Source organism: Megascapheus bottae, chromosome 12 (assembly GCF_031878675.1).
Source record: "Megascapheus bottae isolate mThoBot1 chromosome 12, mThoBot2.hap1, whole genome shotgun sequence".
Classification (NCBI taxonomy): Eukaryota; Metazoa; Chordata; class Mammalia; order Rodentia; family Geomyidae; genus Megascapheus; species Megascapheus bottae.
The window spans coordinates 57642965-57663821 of NC_143520.1; the positions used below are offsets into that span (position 1 = coordinate 57642965).

Consider the following 20857-nt stretch of genomic DNA (forward strand, 5'->3'; position numbering starts at 1 on the left):
GAAATCACAAAAATCACATCGGTTTCACTTCTCAAATTTGTTTTCTTTTTTGGGGGGGGAGGAGGGAACTAGTCGTGGGGCTTGAATTCAAGGCCTGAGCACTATCCTTGGGCTTTCTCAAGGCTAGAGCTCTACCACTTCAGCCACAGCACCACTTCCGGGTTTTTCGACGTATGTAGTACAAGGAATTGAACCTGGGTTTTCGTGCACACTAGGTAAGCACTCTACCATTAGGCCAAACTCCCAGCCTCCTCACTTCTCAATGTTTAATGACACATTTTAAGTTTTGGTATTGAAGCACTAGCCATTATTTAAGTATATGAATTCTTGAACAAAATAACTTTCACAAAAATGAAACAAACTACTTTCCTATATTTTGCTATAAAAGCAGATTTGGTCTATCACAATTTATTTTATATTGACATCTAGTTAAATCAAATAAACAAGAAATCACAATTACATACTTCATGATAATATTGAAAAGTAAAATAAAATAATGGCACCCAACTTTAAGGAGCTCAATGTAACAGTTCTAGCAATATGACATTTTATATATAACATGATGAAAGAAATATTTACAAGGAAATGCTAATACTTCTGTTGACTTTTTTCTATACTAGACTGAAAGTTCTGTAATATTTTTGGCCTCTGTCTTCTCAAGTAGGTACACAATTTTTCTTATAACAAATGGCCATTGTAACAATTTGTCACACCTGATTTCTAAGAAAACTCTTATCAAACTGTAAAATGGAAACACTGACATAAATTCAACATAAGCTTGGAGGGAGAAAAGTGTAAGAACAGACTATAAAAAAGTAAGAAATGATTAAAAATACTAAAAAAAAGGGGGGGACAAGGAGGGATAATGAAAATTAGCATTATCAGTAGAATTATCAGAGCAGAATTATCTGGGCTGCTTTAATGCAGCATGGAGAAAATGGTCCTCTACTAAACCAATTAAAATCAGAATCTTTGGGATGGGGGTAGGGGTAAAAGACTGACACAAACTTCCAGTGACTATCTAGCCAAAGCTGGAAACAAGCAACCAGCTGATCCACCAAAAAAGTTGAAGGAGGGACACACAAAAGAGTAAAAGAAAAATGAAATTACAGAGAAAATTCAGAGGTAGTTAACATCAGATAAGAATGTTCCACTCCATGCAAACTCGTTCAATCACTACCAAAAGCAGTATGGCAGTTTCTCAAAAGACTAAACATAGAACTTACCTATGATCCAGCAATTCCACTACTTCGCATTTACCCAATCATCCAGAAACAAGGACATACTAAATCCACCAGCACAACGATGTTCACTGCAGCACTATTTACCATAGCAAAGATATGGAACCAACCCAGATGCCTCTCAGTTGATGAGTGGATCAACAAGATGTGGTATTTACACACAATGGAATTCTATGTTGCAGTCAGAAAGAATGACACTGCCCCATTTGTAAGGAAATGGAAAGACTTAGAAAAAAATCATATTAAGTGAAGTAAGCCAGACTCAAAGGAACATAAGCTTAATGGTTTCTCTCATTTATCATAATCAGTAGAAACCTTGGGCTCAACTAGTAGAGATTTACAATAGAACAAAACCTAGATACATAAGGCCATATAGTATGACGCTGACATAGAAACAAAAGCCATATAATGAGTGATTGTTGTCCTTAATGTACTATGTTATCTCTCATCTCTTTTGCTGTCCCTTGGCTATCTCATATTGTTACAGTATTTCACCTGGTTATCTGGTATATTGTATATATGTTTATTTGGTTATTTGAAATTGGATAGGGAAAGGGAGAAAACAAGATGGGGGTGGGGGTGGTGGGAGGGAAATGGGGACTAAGACATGAAAAAGGGTATCAATGTATGTGAATTAATGCACCCTCCATCTGGTAAATATAATGTAACCCTTCTATTAATTAAAAATATGTGGGGGAAAAAAAAGAATGTTCCACTCCACAAAAGATTTGTTTATTTGTTGTCATTTTTTTTTTTCCCACACCAGTCTGGGGTGTGAATTCAGGGCCCAGACATTATCCCTAAGTTTTCTTTTGCTCAAGGCTAGCACTCTACCACCTAAGCAATAGGCTCCACTTCTGACCTTTTGGTAACTTATTATTGGAGATAACTGTTTCACAAATTTTACTTCCCAGGCTAGCTTTAAACCATGATCCTCAAGGGTCTCAACCTTTTGAGTAGCTAGGATTACAGGAGTGAGCCACAGACACCTAGCTTCTCAGTAGCTTTCAAGTCAATGCTTCAAAAAAACAGAAGAAACACAAAAGCCAAATCAGCCAGGCACAATGTCTAATGCCTGTAATCCTAGTTACTAAGGATGTTGAGACATAAGGACCTTGGTTCAAAACTATCCCAGGCAGGAAAGTCCATGAACTCCCCCCCCTTTTTTTGGAGGGAGGGGAATCTCAGCCTCCTGAGTAGCTAGGATTACCGGCAGGAGCCACAGCACCCAAGTCATGAAATTCTTATCTCTGATTAATTACCAAAAAACCAGAAGTAGAGCTGTGGCTCAAAAGTGGCAGAATGCTGGCCTTGAGCAAAAAAGCTCAGACACAGCACTCAGGCCCTGAAGTTGAGGCCCCAGGACTGCCACACATGCACTCACACATACACACACAACAACAATAACAACGAAAAAAAAAAAACAAAACCCTGCCAAACACTTATGTAATTGGAATAAAAAAGAGATTTAATTCACAACTTTCAATGGCAAGTACTTCCAGAAGAATAAGAGCATAAATAGACACATCACAACACACCCACACGAGTCCCAAAGCTGGGTTCACACTATCAATTCTAGAAAGGTGGTAGAGGCTCATGCCTGTAATAGATTCACCACAACCCCCCCCCCCAAAGCTGGGGTCATAGTTACTACCAATTCAAGATGGTAGGGGATCATGCCTGTAATCTGAGCTACTCAGAAGGCTGAGACCTGAGAATTCCAGTCTGAAGCCAATCTCGACAAAAAAAAAAAGTCTACAAAATTATATTTCCAATTGACCAGCAAAAAAAAAAAAAAGAGAACATGAGGCCATGCATTCAACACTCAGTATAACTACTCGCAATACCCACATGTTTACATGCAAAATCATCACCAAACTGAGCAATACTAGGCAGTATAATAAGTATTATTATTTATTTATTTTTTGGCCAGTCCTGCCTTGAACTCAGGGCCTGAGCACTGTTCTCAAGCCTAGAGTTTTACCACTTGAGTCACAGAACCACTTCTAGTTTTTTTTTCCCTATGTATGTGGTACCGAGGAATTGAACCTGGGTCTTTGTGCACGCTAAGCAAGCACTCTACCAATAGGCCAAACTCCTGGTCCCAAGTATTATTTTGTTGTTGTTGGTCATGGGACTTGAACTCTGGGCCTGGGCACTGTCCCTGAGCTCTTCAGCTCAAAGCTAGTGCGCTTTACTACTTTTAGCCACGGTGCCACTTCCTATTTTCTGGTGGTTAACTGGAGCTAAGGGTCTCATGGACTTTCCTGCCTGGGCTGGCTCTGAACCATGATCCTCAGATCTCAGCCTCCTCAGTAGCTAGGGTTACAGGCGTGAGCCACCAGCACTGAGCTTAAGAATTATTTTTTAAATTAAGTCTATATATCAGGAGTAGGATTCTATTAGTGTATGTTAGTGTACAAGTGAGGTTTCCACATCCCATCAACCTCACCTCCTCCACTCTCCCTTACTTTCCCTCTTTCCAACACAACCTCTACCAATCTCACTGTTCTCCTTTCATCTATGTAAATAAGTCATTAATCATTGATACTCATTCACCTTCCACATTAGTCCCCTCCAGACCAATAGCTCTCTGAGATACTTTATGCCATTTTCCTATACAGTTGTAATGTACTGCACAATTATTCATCATCTTTCATCTTCCTGTTGTCCTTGTCCCTCAGACAGAATTACATTTTATGTATATGCATATATACTTCAAATAGATTCATGTGTTACTTTTTTTTTTTTTTTTTGCCAGTCCTGGGCTTGAGCTCAGGGCCTGAGCACTGGTCCTTGGACTTTCTCAAGGTTAGAGCTCTACCACTTGAGCCTCAGCACCACTTCTGGCTTATTTTCTATGTATGTGGTACCAAGGAATGGAACCCAGGCCTTCGTGCATGCTAGGCAAGCACTTTATCCACTAGGCCAAACTCCCAGCCCCTCATGTGTTACTTTTATCATTAAAGATTGTTTTGTTCTGTTTTTGTTTTGGTGCCAGTACTGGGGAGTGAACTCAGGACCTATTCATTTGTCCCTGGGACTAGCACTCTATTCTCTTGAGCTACAGTCCATTTCTGGATATTTGGTGATTAACTGGAGGTAAGAGTTTCACTAATTTTCTTGCCCAGGTTAGCTTTGACCCACGATCTTCAGATCTCAGCCTCCTGAGTAGCTAGATTACAGGTATAATCAACTAGTGCTCAGCTGAAGATTTAAGTTTAAACAAATGATAACCTCCAATAAAATTTAAATGTAAAGAATTATTGTAAACTAGTTCCTCTCAAGGATCAAAGTAATTTACCTCAAAAGGAGCTGGCGGAGGAATTGGCAGGCTTATAATCTTGGCAGATCTCTCTTTTTCCATAAGCAATGCTTCCTTACGAGCACTTATTTGCCTTAAAAAACAAGAAGTCATCACTTAAATCTCTCAGGTTCTGTCAGTATTAAAAACAAAAGACACAGACTCCATCGAAGTTGTCTAGCCTCAGCCAACAGGCTTAGCACACTATATAACAAAAGCCCATGCAGAGTGGACATGTACAAGAACATTTGCCAATTGGAAGAGGCCAATTTACAGAGCGCTGTACAGTAGATTCACAAGAATGACAGGCTATATATATCAACGGGGATGGGCCACTGCAAAAATGACCACCAGGCACCAGCAACAGATGTCTTAATTTTTAAAACATGAAGAAAGAACCAAACCCAATACCCAAAAAACAAAGAAAACCAACCTAATGATATCCACAAGGTTTACAATCTGTCCTAATTTTCTTAATCACACAGTTTTATTTCCTTTTTACATCTAAGCAGACAATTTGGATACCATACATTCTGAGCAGGCTACCCATTTCTGCAGAACATTCGGACATGGAAGTATCCGTCAGTTATCCCAAGCAAGCCCTTCCCCACCTCACTGTTGTAAACAATGCAGTGGACACACTGTGTTTTCTTTTTATTTCTGGTAAGTTGTGGGACTTGAACTCTGGGTCTGGGCGTTGTCACTGAGCTCTTCAAGCTTAAGGCTACTACCCTATCCCTTGAGCCACAGTGCTACTTCCAGTTTTCTGGTAACTAATGGGAGATAAGAATCTCATGGACGTTTTACTGGCTGGGATGACTTTGAACCACAATCCTCAGATCTCAGCCTCCTGAGTAGCTAGGATTACAGATGTGTGCCATGGAGCCCATCCACCACCTAACTTCTATGTAATAGGTATACACAACATCTTATGTTTTTCCAACCATGTTAGTTTCAGTTGAGAAGAATATGGTAAAAATTACACTACCAGGTTTTCTGCTTCAGAGACATTTCTTTTTGATTTTTCTGTATTTTTAGGGCTTCTCTGTGTCTCATATCTGCTTTTTTCTTCCTTTCTGCTGCTCGCCGTGCCACAGCATCCAAATCTGGTTGCTAAAAGTACATATTACTTAATATGTTATATTAAACAAATCAATCTATATTTCACATCAGTACAGACATCTCTACCTAGATGACCCAGTACCTTCCAAAGCATAATATCACCAATCATAAGCTACAACTGGATGGACAAACAGAAGCAAGCAGTGTACTGAGACTCTAAACTACTAAGGACAAAGGTTAACTAACATGCTAAATATATAGTAATACTTGAGTGTTTCTCAGACAGTGAAAAATTATGCAGTGCCTCTGAAATGACGAGATTGGTGAAACTGTACTAAAGTTCAAAGTTTTTTTGTTTTTTTTTTTTGCCAGTCCTGGGCTTGAACTCAGGGCCTGGGCACTGATCTTGGGCTTTCTCAAGGCTAGTGCTCTACCACTTAAGCCATAGCACCATTTCTGGTTTTTCTGTGTATATGGTACCAAGGAATCAAACCCAGGGCTTAGTGCATGCTAGGTAAGCACTTTAGCATTAGGCCATGCTCCCAGCCCCCGTTTTTTGTTGCTGTTGCTGTGCTGGAAGCTTGAACTAAGGGCCTCAGTTTTTCTCGACTGGCCTTTTCTGCTCAAGGCTGGTCTCCTACCACCTGAACCAAACTTCCATTTCTGGCTTCAACTGATGAGAAGTCATATCTCATAGGTCATTCTGCTGGGGCTGGCTTTGAATTGCTATCCTCAGATCTCAGCCTCCTGAGTAGCTAAAGCACAAAGTTAATGGTGCAAAATCCGACAAAAAATTCTGATGTTAGCACCTAGGGCTATTACTAAAAAAAACAGGATGAAAATCAGGGGGAAAAACAGGCAGCCACACTGCTTAAAGGTATTTGATTTTTTTTTTCCAGTAAATGTCATCAAAGATTTGACTTCCTTGGAACTAGCCTGTGACTGTGTGATTGAGGCTAAGAATCACAGTATTTCCTTTTTTTTTTCTCAGTCCTGGGCTTGGGCTCGAGGCTTGAGCACTGTCCTTGGACTTTCTCAAGGCTAGCACTCTACCACTTGAGCCTCAGCACCACTTCTGGCTTTTTGCTATGTATGTGGTACCGAGGAATCGAACCCGCGTCTTCGTGTATGCTAGGCAAACACTCTACTACTAGGCCAGACTCCCGGCCATCCTTTTTTTTTTTTTCCCCCCCAGGCCTGGGCCTGAGCACTGTCCTTAGACTTTCTCAAGGCTACAATTCTACAACCTGCATCACTTCCAGCTTTATCCTATGTATGTGGTACGAGAATCGAACCCAGGTCATCATGCATGCCTGGCAGGCGCTCTACCACTAGGACAAACTTCCAGCTCCATGAACCATAGTATTTTCTAACCATGTCACAACATACAAAAATAAATCAAGGAACAGCCTTAAATATTGAATAAGCTCTCTTTTGCCATTCTGCAACCACTTCAGGTTGCTCAAAGCAAATGCAAAATACAGATACTCTTTTTTTTTTTTTTTTTGCCAGTTCTGGGGCTTAAACTCAGGGCTTGGGCACTGTCCTCGGGCTTTCTCAAGACTAGCACTCTACTACTTGAGCCACAGCACCACTTACAACTTTTTCTATGTATGTGGTACCAAGGAATCAAATCCAGGGCTGCAAATGTTAAGCAACATAATTCACTCCGAAGCAGTATTACTGCTACAATCAATCAAGTAGCAAATAAGCTCACTCACATTTTCTTTGGCTTGCTGATGTCCCTTTCCCATCTCTCTTAAACTTGCCAAGTACAGTTTTTCCAAGTTTTGTATTTTCTGAGTTTGGGCTTCTTCCCATTGTACCCTTAGCTCCTCTGCCAAACGAGTGAACTGCTCATTTCTCCTCTGCTTTATGTCTTCTCTTATCTGTAAGGCGATGTCTCTTTCTTGTTCTCGAACCTGGAAGATGAATATTTAGTGGATGTCTCTCAAAGTCTCTTAATTTTGGTTTTTACCCTTGACTCTAAACCACGACAGGAAAGAGCACTACCATTTAACAACCTATAAGTGGCTAAGATAGTAATATGATCAGACGAAATTCAGGGCTCAGAATAGCTCTGACAGAGCCAGGCAAGAACTCCACTTCTAGCATAGAAAATGATGAAACAAAACGGGGGACTAAAGACGGGCTCTGACAGAACCAGACAAAAACTCCATCTCTAGGGTACAACATCTCCAATTCTATGTAGAGTGGCATCTAACGCATACTTCATGAGGACTCTACTACTGAACAGGTTAATAATCTGTAATTTCCTGAGAAATCATCAAATAATGAAGCTAATAATCTTTCCAATATATTTTCTTCAAATAGGAATCTAAGCTTCCTATTCTAATTTCTGCCAAATTCAGGCCATTTAAAGATACTTGAAGAATTATTTTCCAATATTTATTGGGTCAAACATCTACCCTGCAATCATCTCTAACCTACTTACCATCTTTTTGTTTTCAAAATGTTCCAAACCTGATTAATACACAAGAACCACTGTTTTTGTACAACAGAAAACACTGAAATGCAGTACTTCATTTAGAACATTCCAATGTGAAAAACATGATTTGAGGAACATAAAGTTAAAATAAATCCCCTCTAAATCATACCTGTAGCAATCTTAGTTTTCGTCTTCTTTCATAATCTTCTCTCAAAATGCAAGCTTCCTCATTGGGACTCAATCTCAGCTTGCCAGCATTCACTACTTTTCTCTTCATTTTCGTGTATTTTAAATATAAAGGATCTGAATTTAAAGAAAAGAAAAATATAAAGACATTTATTATTGAGCTGCAACTGTGGCTGAAATAGAGCTCCAGTTTAGCAAAGGTGAGGCCCTAAGTTCACTTCCTATAAAGAAAAGATATATTATTGGATGATTATTGAATATGGTAGTAGAAATTAAAATAATTAAAAAAATTCATATCCATACTTATGACAGCTAAAAGACTATGCACATACAAGCAAAATAACAGGAGTAAGGAAGAGCCAGCTTATTTACAAATAATTATAAACCCAGGCTTTTGATCATTGGTTCTTAGAACAGTGGTTAAAAAGAAGTGAAGAAAGAAAGATTTGATACTATTTACCTAGAGATCTGAGACCTGACTTACTGGCATTTTCAGTTTATTTCATTTGAATGAAAAAGAAAGAGAAATCAAGGCCTCTGTGTTAATGGACCTGCCCTATCTTTAAAAGATTTACTGGCAGAGCCAAGGGAAGAATCTGCTTTCCTTATGTGAAATGATTCCTTGCTTTCTGCCATGCTAAAACATGTGGAGTAAGAAACTTTAAATTTTCTGCCTGGACCAGTCCAGACAGCAAAGTCTGTTTGAGCTCTTACAGCCAATAAACCACCGAAAAATCACTTGTGCTATGGCCCAAGTGGTAGAGTGCCAGCCTTGATTGAAAAAACTAAGGGGCAGTGCCCACGCACAGAAATCAAGTCCTAATACCAGAAAAAAAAAAAAAGCGGGGGAGATGGGGTTGGGGTTCAGCAGTAAAGAATCTGCCTAACAAGTTTAGGTCCTCCAGTACTAGCAAAACATAACAAGAAAAAACCCCCATATTGTACGTAAGTTATAATGTACTTATCAGGAGGTACATGATGTCAACATGTTTTACTATGGTGATGTGAGTTTTGATCTCTTAGTTAAGACAATGTCTTTCGCCAGGTTTCTCTACCACAATTATTTCTTCCTCTAATAAGTAATGGATGGATAGGTACAACAGGCCATCTATAAAGGTCACACTTCTCATTCCTTTTGCGCACTAAGATTATTTTATCAACCACAAAAAATTGTGCACAGTAGCAAGTGCTATTTTCTATTTCCATTACTCCTTTCTACACATATCATTACTACTGCTGAAGTTTTCTCCACTGAAGAAATTCCTGAGGCTTCCTGACCATGGTAATCACAAAATACTCAACTTAGACAATGCGAGCCGAATAACCTAGCCCACGAATGAGCAGACTCGAGTCACTTGGTCACTTTGGTGTCCATTTGTTAACCTGTCTCAGGGGAGTGTTATCTGCCACAGCAGGTTACACTATTCTGAGACTTAATTAGTATAAAACTGCCTACTACACTCTACATATTAAAGACTTATTTCGGAAGCTGAACTAGTGACAGGATATATAAATAATTACGTGTACTATACCTGTGTGTCCGAGAGAAAGTAAAGGTCGCAGAACCCCACCGAGAGCCCGCTCTTGGCGGGCGATGAGGACCTTAAAGGGCCACTAGCACGCAGCCGGAAGCCCGGAGGCAGGGCCGGCCGCGGAGCCGCGCGCGGAGGGCCGCGGCAGCTCCTGCCCAGGCCGGCGGGCCGGGCCGGGCGTCTCCGGACGCCGCGCTCCTCTCGCCGCCGTCCGGCCGCAGCCGGGTCCGCGGGCTGCCGAGGCTGCGGGCCGAGCGGGCCGGGCGCGGGTTGGACACTCACCTGGGCAGTCCTCCGTGTGCAGCCCACTGGGAGCGGGCACCGGCAGCTCGCACCATTCAACTTCCCAGCAGCCGTTTGGGTATCTAAGGGGCAGCCATCGCTCGGCTCTCGTCACTTCCGCCATTCAAACCGTCCGCCAATGGCGGGACCCAGCCGCGGGAATCCGCCCGGTGTGCAGCCAACCCTGAGGCCGCCGGGAAGTCCGCTGTGGCCCTCGGCGCCCCGCCTGTGCACGCGCGCGCAGGCGCGCACGCAGGCACGCAGGCAGGCGCGCACGCAGGCGCGCACGCAGTCCTTACGTAGCGGCCCTTTATTCCTGTTACCTGCCGGGGGTGGGAGGAGGCTGGGCCTCGCCCCCCTTCTTCTGCCCGTCCCGGGGCTAGAACCCAGGGCCTGATTCCAAGCCAGCTCTCCACCAGTGGAGCCCCAGCGCCACCTGCGGCTTTCTGGTGGTTATGGACTTTGCTGCCCGAGCTGGCTTCCCCCGCCCCCCACGATCCTCAGACGTCGGCCTCCCCGCAGCTAGGATTGCCGTCGCTCACTTTATAGGTCCGGAGGTTTGGAGAGGGGAAGGCTCCCTCGTGAAGGTCTCTCGGGAAGTGCGGCCCGTTACTTAGGGACAGCGGATTCATTGGTCTCCGTGTGTGACAGTTTCCATGAAAGCCCCCGGCCCCGAGTCACCGTACACTAGAGGCCCAGCACACTGGAACACTTAACAGGTTTATCCATCTGCTGCACATAGCTCCTTATCAGAAAGAGAATGGGTATGGTACTTATGGACCACCTACCTGTTATATGTCAAAGTGTGCTGTTCCTGGTAAATTACTTATAATCCTAAATTTTTTTTTTCCGGGTTAAATGTAACCTGGAATCAAAGGGCTAGAAAATAAGATAGGAATGGGAAATTGATGGTAGGATCACTTTGCCTGCTTTGTGGAAATGCCAGAGGGAATGAAAACAAAGCAGGGACAGTGGTAGAAATTCTCTTAAGAAGTTGACAGTGAACAAAGAAAATAGAAGTGAGTAGATTGAATAGCCAAATAGCAGGAATTCGTGATTACTTGGTTTTGAGGAATGAAGAGAGATATCAAAGATGACAGCCAGATTGTAGATTTGATGACAGGAGATGGGATCACATTCCGTGGAACATGATGGAAAGTGGCAGGTTTGAAAGAAAGAAGTGAGTTAGGCCCTGAATATATTAAATTCGAGCTGCATATGAGAGATATCTACACTCAGAAATGAATTCCAGAAATATTTGGGTTACAAAAGTAGCAATACTTGACACACAATTGCATGAGAGATTGAGGGGAGAGTGAAGTTGGGGGTAGCGTACCTGCCAGTATTTCCAGCACTCTGGGTAGGAGGATTGCAGGTTTGAGGGCAGCCTGAGCTGCGCCTGTTTCAAGAAGAAAGAGAGGGAAAGACAGAAAGAGATTAAAGGAAGGAAGGAAAATGATTAAAAACTGTAGTTAGAATCAGGAGCATGGTCTAGTGGTAGAGTGCCTGCCTAGCGTGCAGAAAACCCTGGATTCAATTCCTCAGTACCATATACACAGAAAAAAAACAGAAGTGGTGCTGTTCCTGTGCTCTTCAGCTTAAGGTTACTGCCCTACCCCTGGAGCCATAGCCCTACTTCCCATTTTCTAGGTATTAATTGGAAAGTCTCAGGTTCTTTAGTGCCCAGGTTTGAACCATGATCCTCAGATCTCAGCCTCCTGAGTAGCTAGAATTACAGGCCTAAGCCATTGCAGGCAACGCAGGTAACTTTTAGAATCCCATTTCCTTACTAGCAATTCATTCATCTGCTTTAATTGATCCAACACAAATCCAGTGATAAGCCAGGTGCCAGTGTCTCATGCCTGTAATCCTGGCTACTCAGGAGGCTGAGATCTGAGGATCGTAGTTCAAAGCCAACTTGGGCATATAAATTCTTGAGACTCTTATCCCCAATTAACCACCAAAAAACCTGAAGTGGTGCTATGGTTCAAAGTGGTAGAGTGCTAGCCTCGAGCTGAAGAACTCAGGGACAGCACCCAGGCCCAGAGTTCAAGCCCCACTATCAACAAAAAACAAAACAGAATAAAACAGTGCTATTTTCTTAATATTCTCTTCAGCCACAATTATTTCCTTTTACCCATGAACATAAGAGAAATCTAGACTCTTGCCATTCAAAGTGTGCCCCAAGGGCCAGCAGCATCAGCATCCTCTGGGCAACTTGCAGACTTGCAGGCCCTGGTATTCTGAATCAGAAAATGTAAATATGTATGTATGTATGTAGTGCTAGGAATTGAACCTAGGGCCCTGCTCATGCTGGGCAAGCACTCTACCACTAAACCATACCTTCAGCTTGAAGATTTTGTAGTTTCACTAACTCTTGCTGACAGTCTATACATTATTAACATTTGAGAAACGTTATTATACACAAGGCTCCACAGGAAGTTAAGAAGCTTGGGCTATATTGTCCATTCTGGTGTCCCTGGAGAAAATGATATTATATTCCTAATTACAATCTTAGCTTTTTGGATTGGATTAGGGCAGATCTCTCAATACCAGTCTTCTGTTTAGATCGTATCTTTTTCTTTTTTGTCAGTCCTGGGGCTTGAACTCAGGACCTGAGTACTGTCCGTGGGCTTTCTCAAGGTTAAAGCTCTATCACTTGAGCCACAGTAACACTTCAGCTTTTTTCTATGTATGTGGTACTGACGACTTGAACCTGGGTCTTTGTGCATGCTAGGCAAGAACTCTACCACTAGGCCCCAAGATTGTATCTTCTAGAGTCATTATTACCCATTGATATTTAAACTCATTTAATATGCAACAGACTATTTTTCCTATTATAAGATCTAACTCTGGGGTTTTACTCATGGACCAATGGGAAATCTTTTCTCATATGTCAGATGTGAAAAAACTTGGGCTATGTCTTGTTCTTAAATGAGTCAAGTAAAAATCAAGAATGGTTTCACCATTAATTTCTTTTTTGTTGTGCACCACTATCTAGAATGACCTTTTTTAAAGCCTCTTGAGCTTGTCTGACTCTCAAACCATCTCTATGAGTTCTACATGTGGGTTCCTGTTGACCATTCTTCTTTTGAGAAAACTCCTATCTGCTATCTATGACTCAATTCTCTTTTACAATTTTAATTTTTATTGTCAGGATAATGTATAGAGGGGTTACAGTTACATTCATCAGGTACTGGGTGCATTACTTCTCCCACATTGATACCCTTTCTCATGTTTTTGTCTCCATTTCCCTTCCTCCACCTCCTCCCAATCATCTTGTTTCCCCCCCTTCCCTTTCCTATTTCAAATAAACAAATATATATACAGTATGGCAGGTAACAAAGTCAGATACAGTAACAATATGAGATTAACCATAAGGGGAAAAAAGAAGAGAAATAACATAGTACATTAAGAAAAACAATCACATGATAAAATTCTTATTTCCATATCCTAAAGATCCTTTCATTTAGTCTCATCCTATATAGCCTTATGTACCTAGGTTTTGATCTATTGTAATCCTCTGCTAGGAGAGTCCTAGATGTGTACTAATTATTACAAATGAAGGAAACCATTGAGCCTGTGTTCCTTTGGGTCTGGCTTACTTCACTTGATATGATTTTTTCCAACTTTTTCCCTTTCCTTACAAATGGGGCAATGCCATTCTTTCTGATGGCAGAATAAAATTCCATTGTGTGATCCAATCATCTACTGAGGGGCATCTGGGTTGGTTCCATATCTTTGCTATGGTAAATAGTGCTGTGATGAACATCATTGTACTAGTGGCTTTAGTATGTCCTTGATTCTGGACATTTGGGTAAATGCCAAGAAATGAAATTACTGGGTCATAGGGGAGCTCCGTGTTTATTTGGTCTTTTGAGGAATGGCCATACTGCTTTCCATAGTGGTTGAATGAATTTACACTCTCACCAACAGTGTAGTAATGATTCCTCCTGGCCACATCCCCACCAGCATCTATTATTAGATTTCTATTTAACTTGCAAGCTTTGTCCTTTGCAGTACAGCTCTGTAGTTTAATACAGTCCCATTTATATGACTCAAATCTCCAGTCACCTCAGGTTTTCTAGGTTCAAAAAATATTTCCCATTTTTGCCTCTAAGGTATTACTATTAGGATTCCACTTTTGGATTTTCCCCTGAAATTCTTTAATAGAGACCTATTTACCCTACATATTCTCTCCTTGATTTTGCTAAAAAGTTAAAGACTTGGGGCTGGGAGTTTGGCCTAGAGATAGAGTTCTTGCCTAGCATGCACAAGGATTTGAGTTGGATTCCTTAGTACTACATACATAGAAAAAAAACTGGAAGTGGTGCTATGGCTCAAGTGGTCAAGCTCTAGCCTTGAAAAAGCCCAGGAACAGTGCTCAGGCCTTGAGTTCAAGCCCTAGACTGGCAAACAACAAATTAAAAAAAGGTAAAGACTTCATAATCTGCTGGTGACTATCTAATAATAGGCATCAAGTTATCAGGCCCAGGTGAGAAGACAAGTGTTTGTTTTCTGTAGGCACTCTTCTTTAACCTTCAACTCAATCATACTTTTCTCAAGAATTTCTAAGATAATAAAGAAACGCATTACATAATGTATGGTTCCTCCAACATTTAATAGATAGCAGAGTTATCACCATCATGCTCCTTCTACAGATGAGAAAAGCATGCTAAATGGTTTCTTAATATGATATCTCTTGTCAATAGAAGGATGGCATTTAAACTTGGAGAGAGTGAGAGAAAGGGTGACAATGTCCAAAAAAGGAATGTGTACTCATTTGCCAACTTATGTAATTGGAACCCCTCTGTGCATCACTTTTATAATAAAAGATTAAACAATGTATGCATAAAAGAAGGATGGCGGGGCTGGGAGTGTGGCCTAGTGGTTAAGTGCTTGCCTACCATGTGTGAAGACCCGGGTTCAATTCCTCGGTACCACATACATAGAAGAAAGCAGGAAGTGGTGCAAGGTCCAAGGACCGTGCTTAGGCCCTGAGCTCAAGCCAAGGACTGGAAGAAAAAAAAAAAGAAGGATGGCATTTCATCTCGCTGCCTTTTGTTTGTTTGTTTCACCAGTCCTAGGGCTAGAACTCAGGGCCTGGGCACTATCCTAGGCTTTCTCAAGGCTAGTGCTCCAACACTTATGCCACACCACACTTCCAGCTTTTTAGAGGATTTTTTTTTGCCAGTCCTGGGGCTTGAATTCAGGGTCTGAAAATTGTCATTGGACAATTTTTGCTCAAGGAAAGTGCTCTGTCACTTGAGTCACGGCACCACTTCCAGCTTTTTTTGAGTATATAGCACTGAGGAATTGAACCCATGGCTTCTTGTATATGCTAGGTGAGCACTCTACCAGTAGGCTATATTCCCAGCCCCACTTCAGGCTTTTTCTGTATATGTGGTACTGAGAAATCGAACCTAAGGCTTCATGCATGCTAGGCAGGTACTCTACCACTAGGCTACTTTCCTAGCCCCACTTTTTTTTTTCTTCTCCAAATCTAAGAGTCTTGATGCCAACATAAGTTCATATTAAAGGGAGTCACCTCTTGAGCTAGGAAGTTTTGCATATTTATTTTAAGATCTGTGCTCTAATTTTACTGCTTTGAGACATTGTTCTTAGATAAACAATGAGAACAATGACAACTTTTTTTTTTTTTGGTTAGTTGTAGGGCTTGAACTCTGGGCCTGAGCATTGTCCCTGAGCTCTTTAGCTCAAAACTAGTCTGTACTACTTGAGCCACGCGCCACTTCTGGTTTTCTGGCAGTTAATTCTACTTCCACACTAGGCTGGCTTTGAACCTCAATCCTCAGATCTCAGCCTCCTGAGTAGCTAGGATAACAGACATGAGCCACCAACAACTTGGCTACAATGACAGCTTTAGAGGAAGCAGAACAAACAATTTTTTTCCACTTTCTAAAATTATCTTGTTTCTTCTTTTTTTCTTTTTCAGTACTTTATTTCTTTTTTTATTGTTAGCATAATGTATAGAGGGGTTACAGTTACATTCGTGAGGTAGTAGATGCTTTACTTCTTACACATTAATACCCCCTCTCGTGTTTTTGTACCAATTTCCCTCCCACCACCTCCTTCCAATCTTGTTTTCCCACCTTCCCTTTCTTATTGCAAATAAACAAATAAATGTATATACAATATACCAGGTGACAAAGCCAGATACAGTAACAATATGAGATTAACCATAGGGGCAAAAAAGAGAAGAGAAATAACGTATTTTAAGAAGAATAACCATACAAAATAAACCTCTTGTTTCCATATTCTAGAGTCAGAGGAAACATTTTTTTCATATATTTTTATTGTAATTAATAGAAGGGTTACATTATATTTGCCAGATAGAAGGTTCATTACTTCACATATATTGATACCCTTTCTCATGTCTTGGTCCCCATTTCCCTCCCCCCCACCCCCACCCTTCATCTTGTTTTCCCCCCTTCCCTATCCAATTTCAAATAACCAAATACAAATATATCCCATATATCAGATAACAAAGCAAGATACTGTAACAATATGAAATAACCAAGGGACAGCAAAAGAGATGAGAGATAACATAGTACATTAAGGACAACAATCACTCATTATATGGCTTTTGTTTCTATATCCTAGAGGTCCTTTCATTTAGCATCATACTATATGGCCTTATGTATCTAGGTTTTGCTCTATTGCAACTCTCTGCTATGAGAGCCCAAGGTTTCTACTGATTATGGCAAATGAGGGAAACCATTGAGCCTATGTTCCTTTGAGTCTGGCTTACTTCACTTAATATGATTTTTTTCTAAGTCTTTCCATTTCCTTACTAAGGGGGCAATGTTGTTCTTTCTGACTGCAGCATAGAATTCCATTGTGTATACATACCATGTTGGGAGCCAGAGTGGAATCAAACTGTACCTTGATTTGCATCAGACAATTGCTTTATTGACTTATTGTTTTCTGGCCTTATTCTGTTTAAATGACCTGAGATTTACCATATGAATGTAACACCTGGAAGTTCCCTGGTTTCAAGAAGGGATATAAGCCTTGAGTTGAAAAATAAACGGGGCTGCAGTCTTTACCTGGGCTGCCGACCTCCTGGACCCCATGTGTTTGTCTCTCTTCTATTTTTTCCAGTCCCTGCCCCCTATTTCAGGAATCCCAATTTGCTGCCGGTAGGCCCCGGCAATACCACATCTTGTTGATCCACTTATCAACTGAGGGGCATCTGGGTTGGTTCCATATCTTTGCTGTGGTAAATGGTGCTGCAATGAACATCGTTGTGCTAGTGGATTTAGTCTGTCCTTGTTTCTGGACAATTGGGTAAATGTCTAGTAGTGGAATTGCTGGGTCATAGGGGAGCTCTATGTTTAGTCTTTTGAGGAACTGCCATACTGCTTTCCATAGTGGTTGAATGAGTTTGCACTCCCACCAGCAGTGTAGTAGTGATCCCTCCTGGCCACATGCCCTCTAGCATCTGTTGTTATTAGTTTTCTTGATCCTGGCCATTCTAACTGGGGTGAGGTGGAATCTTAGAGTTGTTTTGATTTGCATTTCTTTTATGACCAGAGACGTTGACCATTTCTTCATGCCATTTTTATTTCTTCTTCACAGAAGACTCTAAGTCTTTGGCCCATCTTTTAATGGGATGGTTGTTTCTTTGGAGATTAGTTTTGGAGTGATTCAATTTTTTGAGCTGTTGATGTATTTTAGATATGAAGCCTTTGTCCGTTGTATGGTTAGTGAAGATCTTCTCCCACTCTGTAGGCTTCCTAATTAATTTTCTAGCTATGTCCTTTACCATACAAAAGCTCTGCAGTTTAATGCAGTCCCACTTATCCAGCCTTTCTCTGATTTGTTGTGATTCTTGGTCCTTATTAAGAAAGTTTCGACCTGTGCCAAAGAGGCCTAGTGTATCTCCTATTCCTTCTTGTAAAGTTTTCAGTGTGTCAGCTTTTACCTCCAGGTCTTTGATCCATTTGGAGTTAATTCTAGTGCAGGGTGACAAAGAAGGATCCAACTTTAGTTTTCTGCAGGTGCTTAACCAATTCTGCCAGCACCACTTGTTGAAGAGGCTGTCTTTCTTCCATTCTATTTTTTTTTGGCTCCCTTGTCAAAGATTAGGTCTAATCTATTAAACCCAGGTTTAATATCTGGGTCCTCAGTTCTATTCCATTGGTCTTCAAGCCTGTTCTTGTGCCAGTACCAAGCTGTTTTGATAATTATAGCTCTGTAATAGTGTCGGGGTTTTTAGCACTCTTTGCCTCCTGACCAGCAGGAAGGGCAAAGAGAACACGCCCCGACTAAGACGAGACTGAGAAAGGATAGGGCCGGCTGGCCGCCTTCACCCAGCCCTCCCTTCTCCAGAGGGAAGACACAGACGCGCCAGGGAGAATGTCACAGCAGACTCGTTTAATGGGAAGATACCAGGGACTAAAGTAAGATGCAGGAATCTATTAACATAGAAGTAGGCAGGACAGGGGGACGTAGGTGCGGTCAGAGAGGGCTGCGGGCCAATCCATGGGTTCAAGGTAGCCTTATTTTACATCACAAACCATAGCCAAACCTCCCAACCAGGAGACAGGCAGGTTGGATCTCCAAAACCAGGAAGTAAGCACTGGGCCATGAGGTAGGCCTTTTACCCTTGATGTGACGTGCCCCACATAATAGGGTCTAAAATTTGGTATTGAAATTCCTCCTGCGCTGTTCTTTCTGCTAAGAAGTGTTTTTGCTATACGGGGTCTTTTATTATTCCATATGACATTTTGGATTGCCTCTTCTCTTTCTTTAAAGAATGACATTGGGATAGTGATGGGTATTGCATTGAATTTGTAGATAGCCCTTGGCAAGATTGTCATTTTTACGATGTTGATTCTTCCAATCCAGGAGCATGGGAGATTTTTCCATTTCCTCAGTTCTGCTTTAATTTCCTTTTTCAGGGTTTTAAAGTTTTCAACCAAAAGATCCTTTATATTCTTAGTTAAGATAATGCCTAGGTACTTTATTTTTATTTTTTTTGAGGCTATTGCAAAAGGAGTTGCTTTCCTGATTATTGCCTCGTTCCTCTCACTGTTGGCATAGAGGAAGGCCATTGATTTTTGAGGGTTAATTTTATACCCTGCTACCTTGCCACAGTTTTGAATCAGCTCAAGGATCTTGGGAGTGGAGTCTGTAGGATTCTTTAAATACAGAATCATGTCATCTGCAAAGAGGGAAAGTTTTACTTCCTCTTTCCCTATTTGGATCGCCTTTATGCTTGCTTCTTGCCTTATTGCACTGGCTAGGAATTCTAGTACTATGTTAAAGAGGAGTGGAGAGAGTGGGTATCCTTGCCTCGTTCCTGATTTTAAAAGGAATGGCTTTAGATTTTTGCCATTAAGTATAATAACAGCCTTTATTATACTGAGGAATGTTCCATGGATTCCTAGCTTCTCCAGAGCTTTTAACATAAAGGGGTGTTGGATCCTGTCAAATGTCTTTTCTGCATCTATTGAGACAATCATGTGATTTTTGTCCTTGCTTCTGTTGATGTGTTGAATTATATTAATTGATTTGTGTATCTTGAACCAGCTTTGCCTCCCTGTGATGAATCCTGTTTGATCATAGTGTATGTGTATATATATACATATATATATACATATATATGTATATATATATTTTGATGAGTTGTTGTAGATGGTTGGCGAGTATTTTATTGAGAAGTTTTGCATCGATGTTCATCAAAGAAATGGGTCTATAGTTCTCTTTCTTTGATGAATCTCTGTCTGGTTTGGGGATGAGGGTTATACTGGCTTCATAGAATGAGTTTGGTAAAGAGCCTTCATTTCCAATTTCATTGAAGAGCTTGAGGAGTATTGGTGTGAGCTCTGCTTTGAAGACCTTATAGAATTCAGCCGTGAATCCATCTGGCCCTGGGCTTTTCTTAGGTGGAAGGTCTCTTATTGCCATTTCTATTTCAGTGCTTGAAATAGGCCTGTTGAGTTGGCTTAGTTCTTCTTGGTTCAGTGTGAGTATGTTAATATTGGCTAGGAATTCATCCATTTCTTCTAGATTCTTAAATTTGTTGGCATAAAAGTTTGAGAAGTATTCCCTCATGATGCTCTGGATCTTGGTAATTTCTGTCATGATATTACCATTTTCGTCTGTGATTTTGTTTATTTCAGTATGCTCCCTTCTTTTTTTGGTAAGGTTTGCTAAGGGTTTGTCAATTTTGTTAGTTTTTTTCAAAGAACCAACTCCTTGTTTTGTTGATTCCTTCTGTAGTTTTTTTGGACTCCAATTCATTTAATTCTGCTTTGATTTTAATAATTTGCTTCCTTCTACTGGGATTAGGGTTGGTTTGTTGCTCTTTTTCCAGGAGCCTGAGGTGACACATTAACTTGTTGGTTTGCGATTTTTCCAATTTGTTATTGTAGGCACTCAGAGCTATAAATTTTCCTCTGAGTACTGCCTTTGCCGTGTCCCAAAGGAGCTGGTATTTTGTGTGTTCCTTTTTGTTAAATTTCATAGACTGTTGGATATCTGTTCTGATCTCTTCCATGACCCACTGGTGATTCAACAATGTGTTGTTCAATCTCCGTGAGTTACAGGGTCAGAGGAAACATTTTAAAAATTGTAAAGGTGATGTACAGAGGAGTTACAGTTATATGTCAGGTGTGAGTACAGTGTCACTTCTTCACACCCTTTCCTCCAAGATTTTTACTCCTTGCCTCACTCCCCTACAAATTATGTAGTTCATTTTCAACACAGTGTCCAGTGAATATCACTGCTGCATTTGATTCCATATCTTGGCTATGGTAAACAATGCTGCAAT

At 41.0% G+C, this 20857-nt stretch overlaps 1 protein-coding gene across 1 annotated transcript in view; it reads right to left on the reverse strand.

Moving 5' to 3' along the window:
* The window catches only part of Cep295 (centrosomal protein 295), a 46949-nt gene extending 36709 nt beyond the window's left edge, over positions 1-10240 (reverse strand). Inside the window, 5 exon segments of the mRNA XM_090343041.1 lie at positions 4546-4639; positions 5534-5658; positions 7329-7529; positions 8226-8359; positions 10057-10240. Coding sequence (XP_090199167.1) covers positions 4546-4639; positions 5534-5658; positions 7329-7529; positions 8226-8359; positions 10057-10180 — 678 coding nt within the window. The 5' untranslated portion in view covers positions 10181-10240.
* Between the last annotated feature and the right edge of the window lie 10617 nt (positions 10241-20857).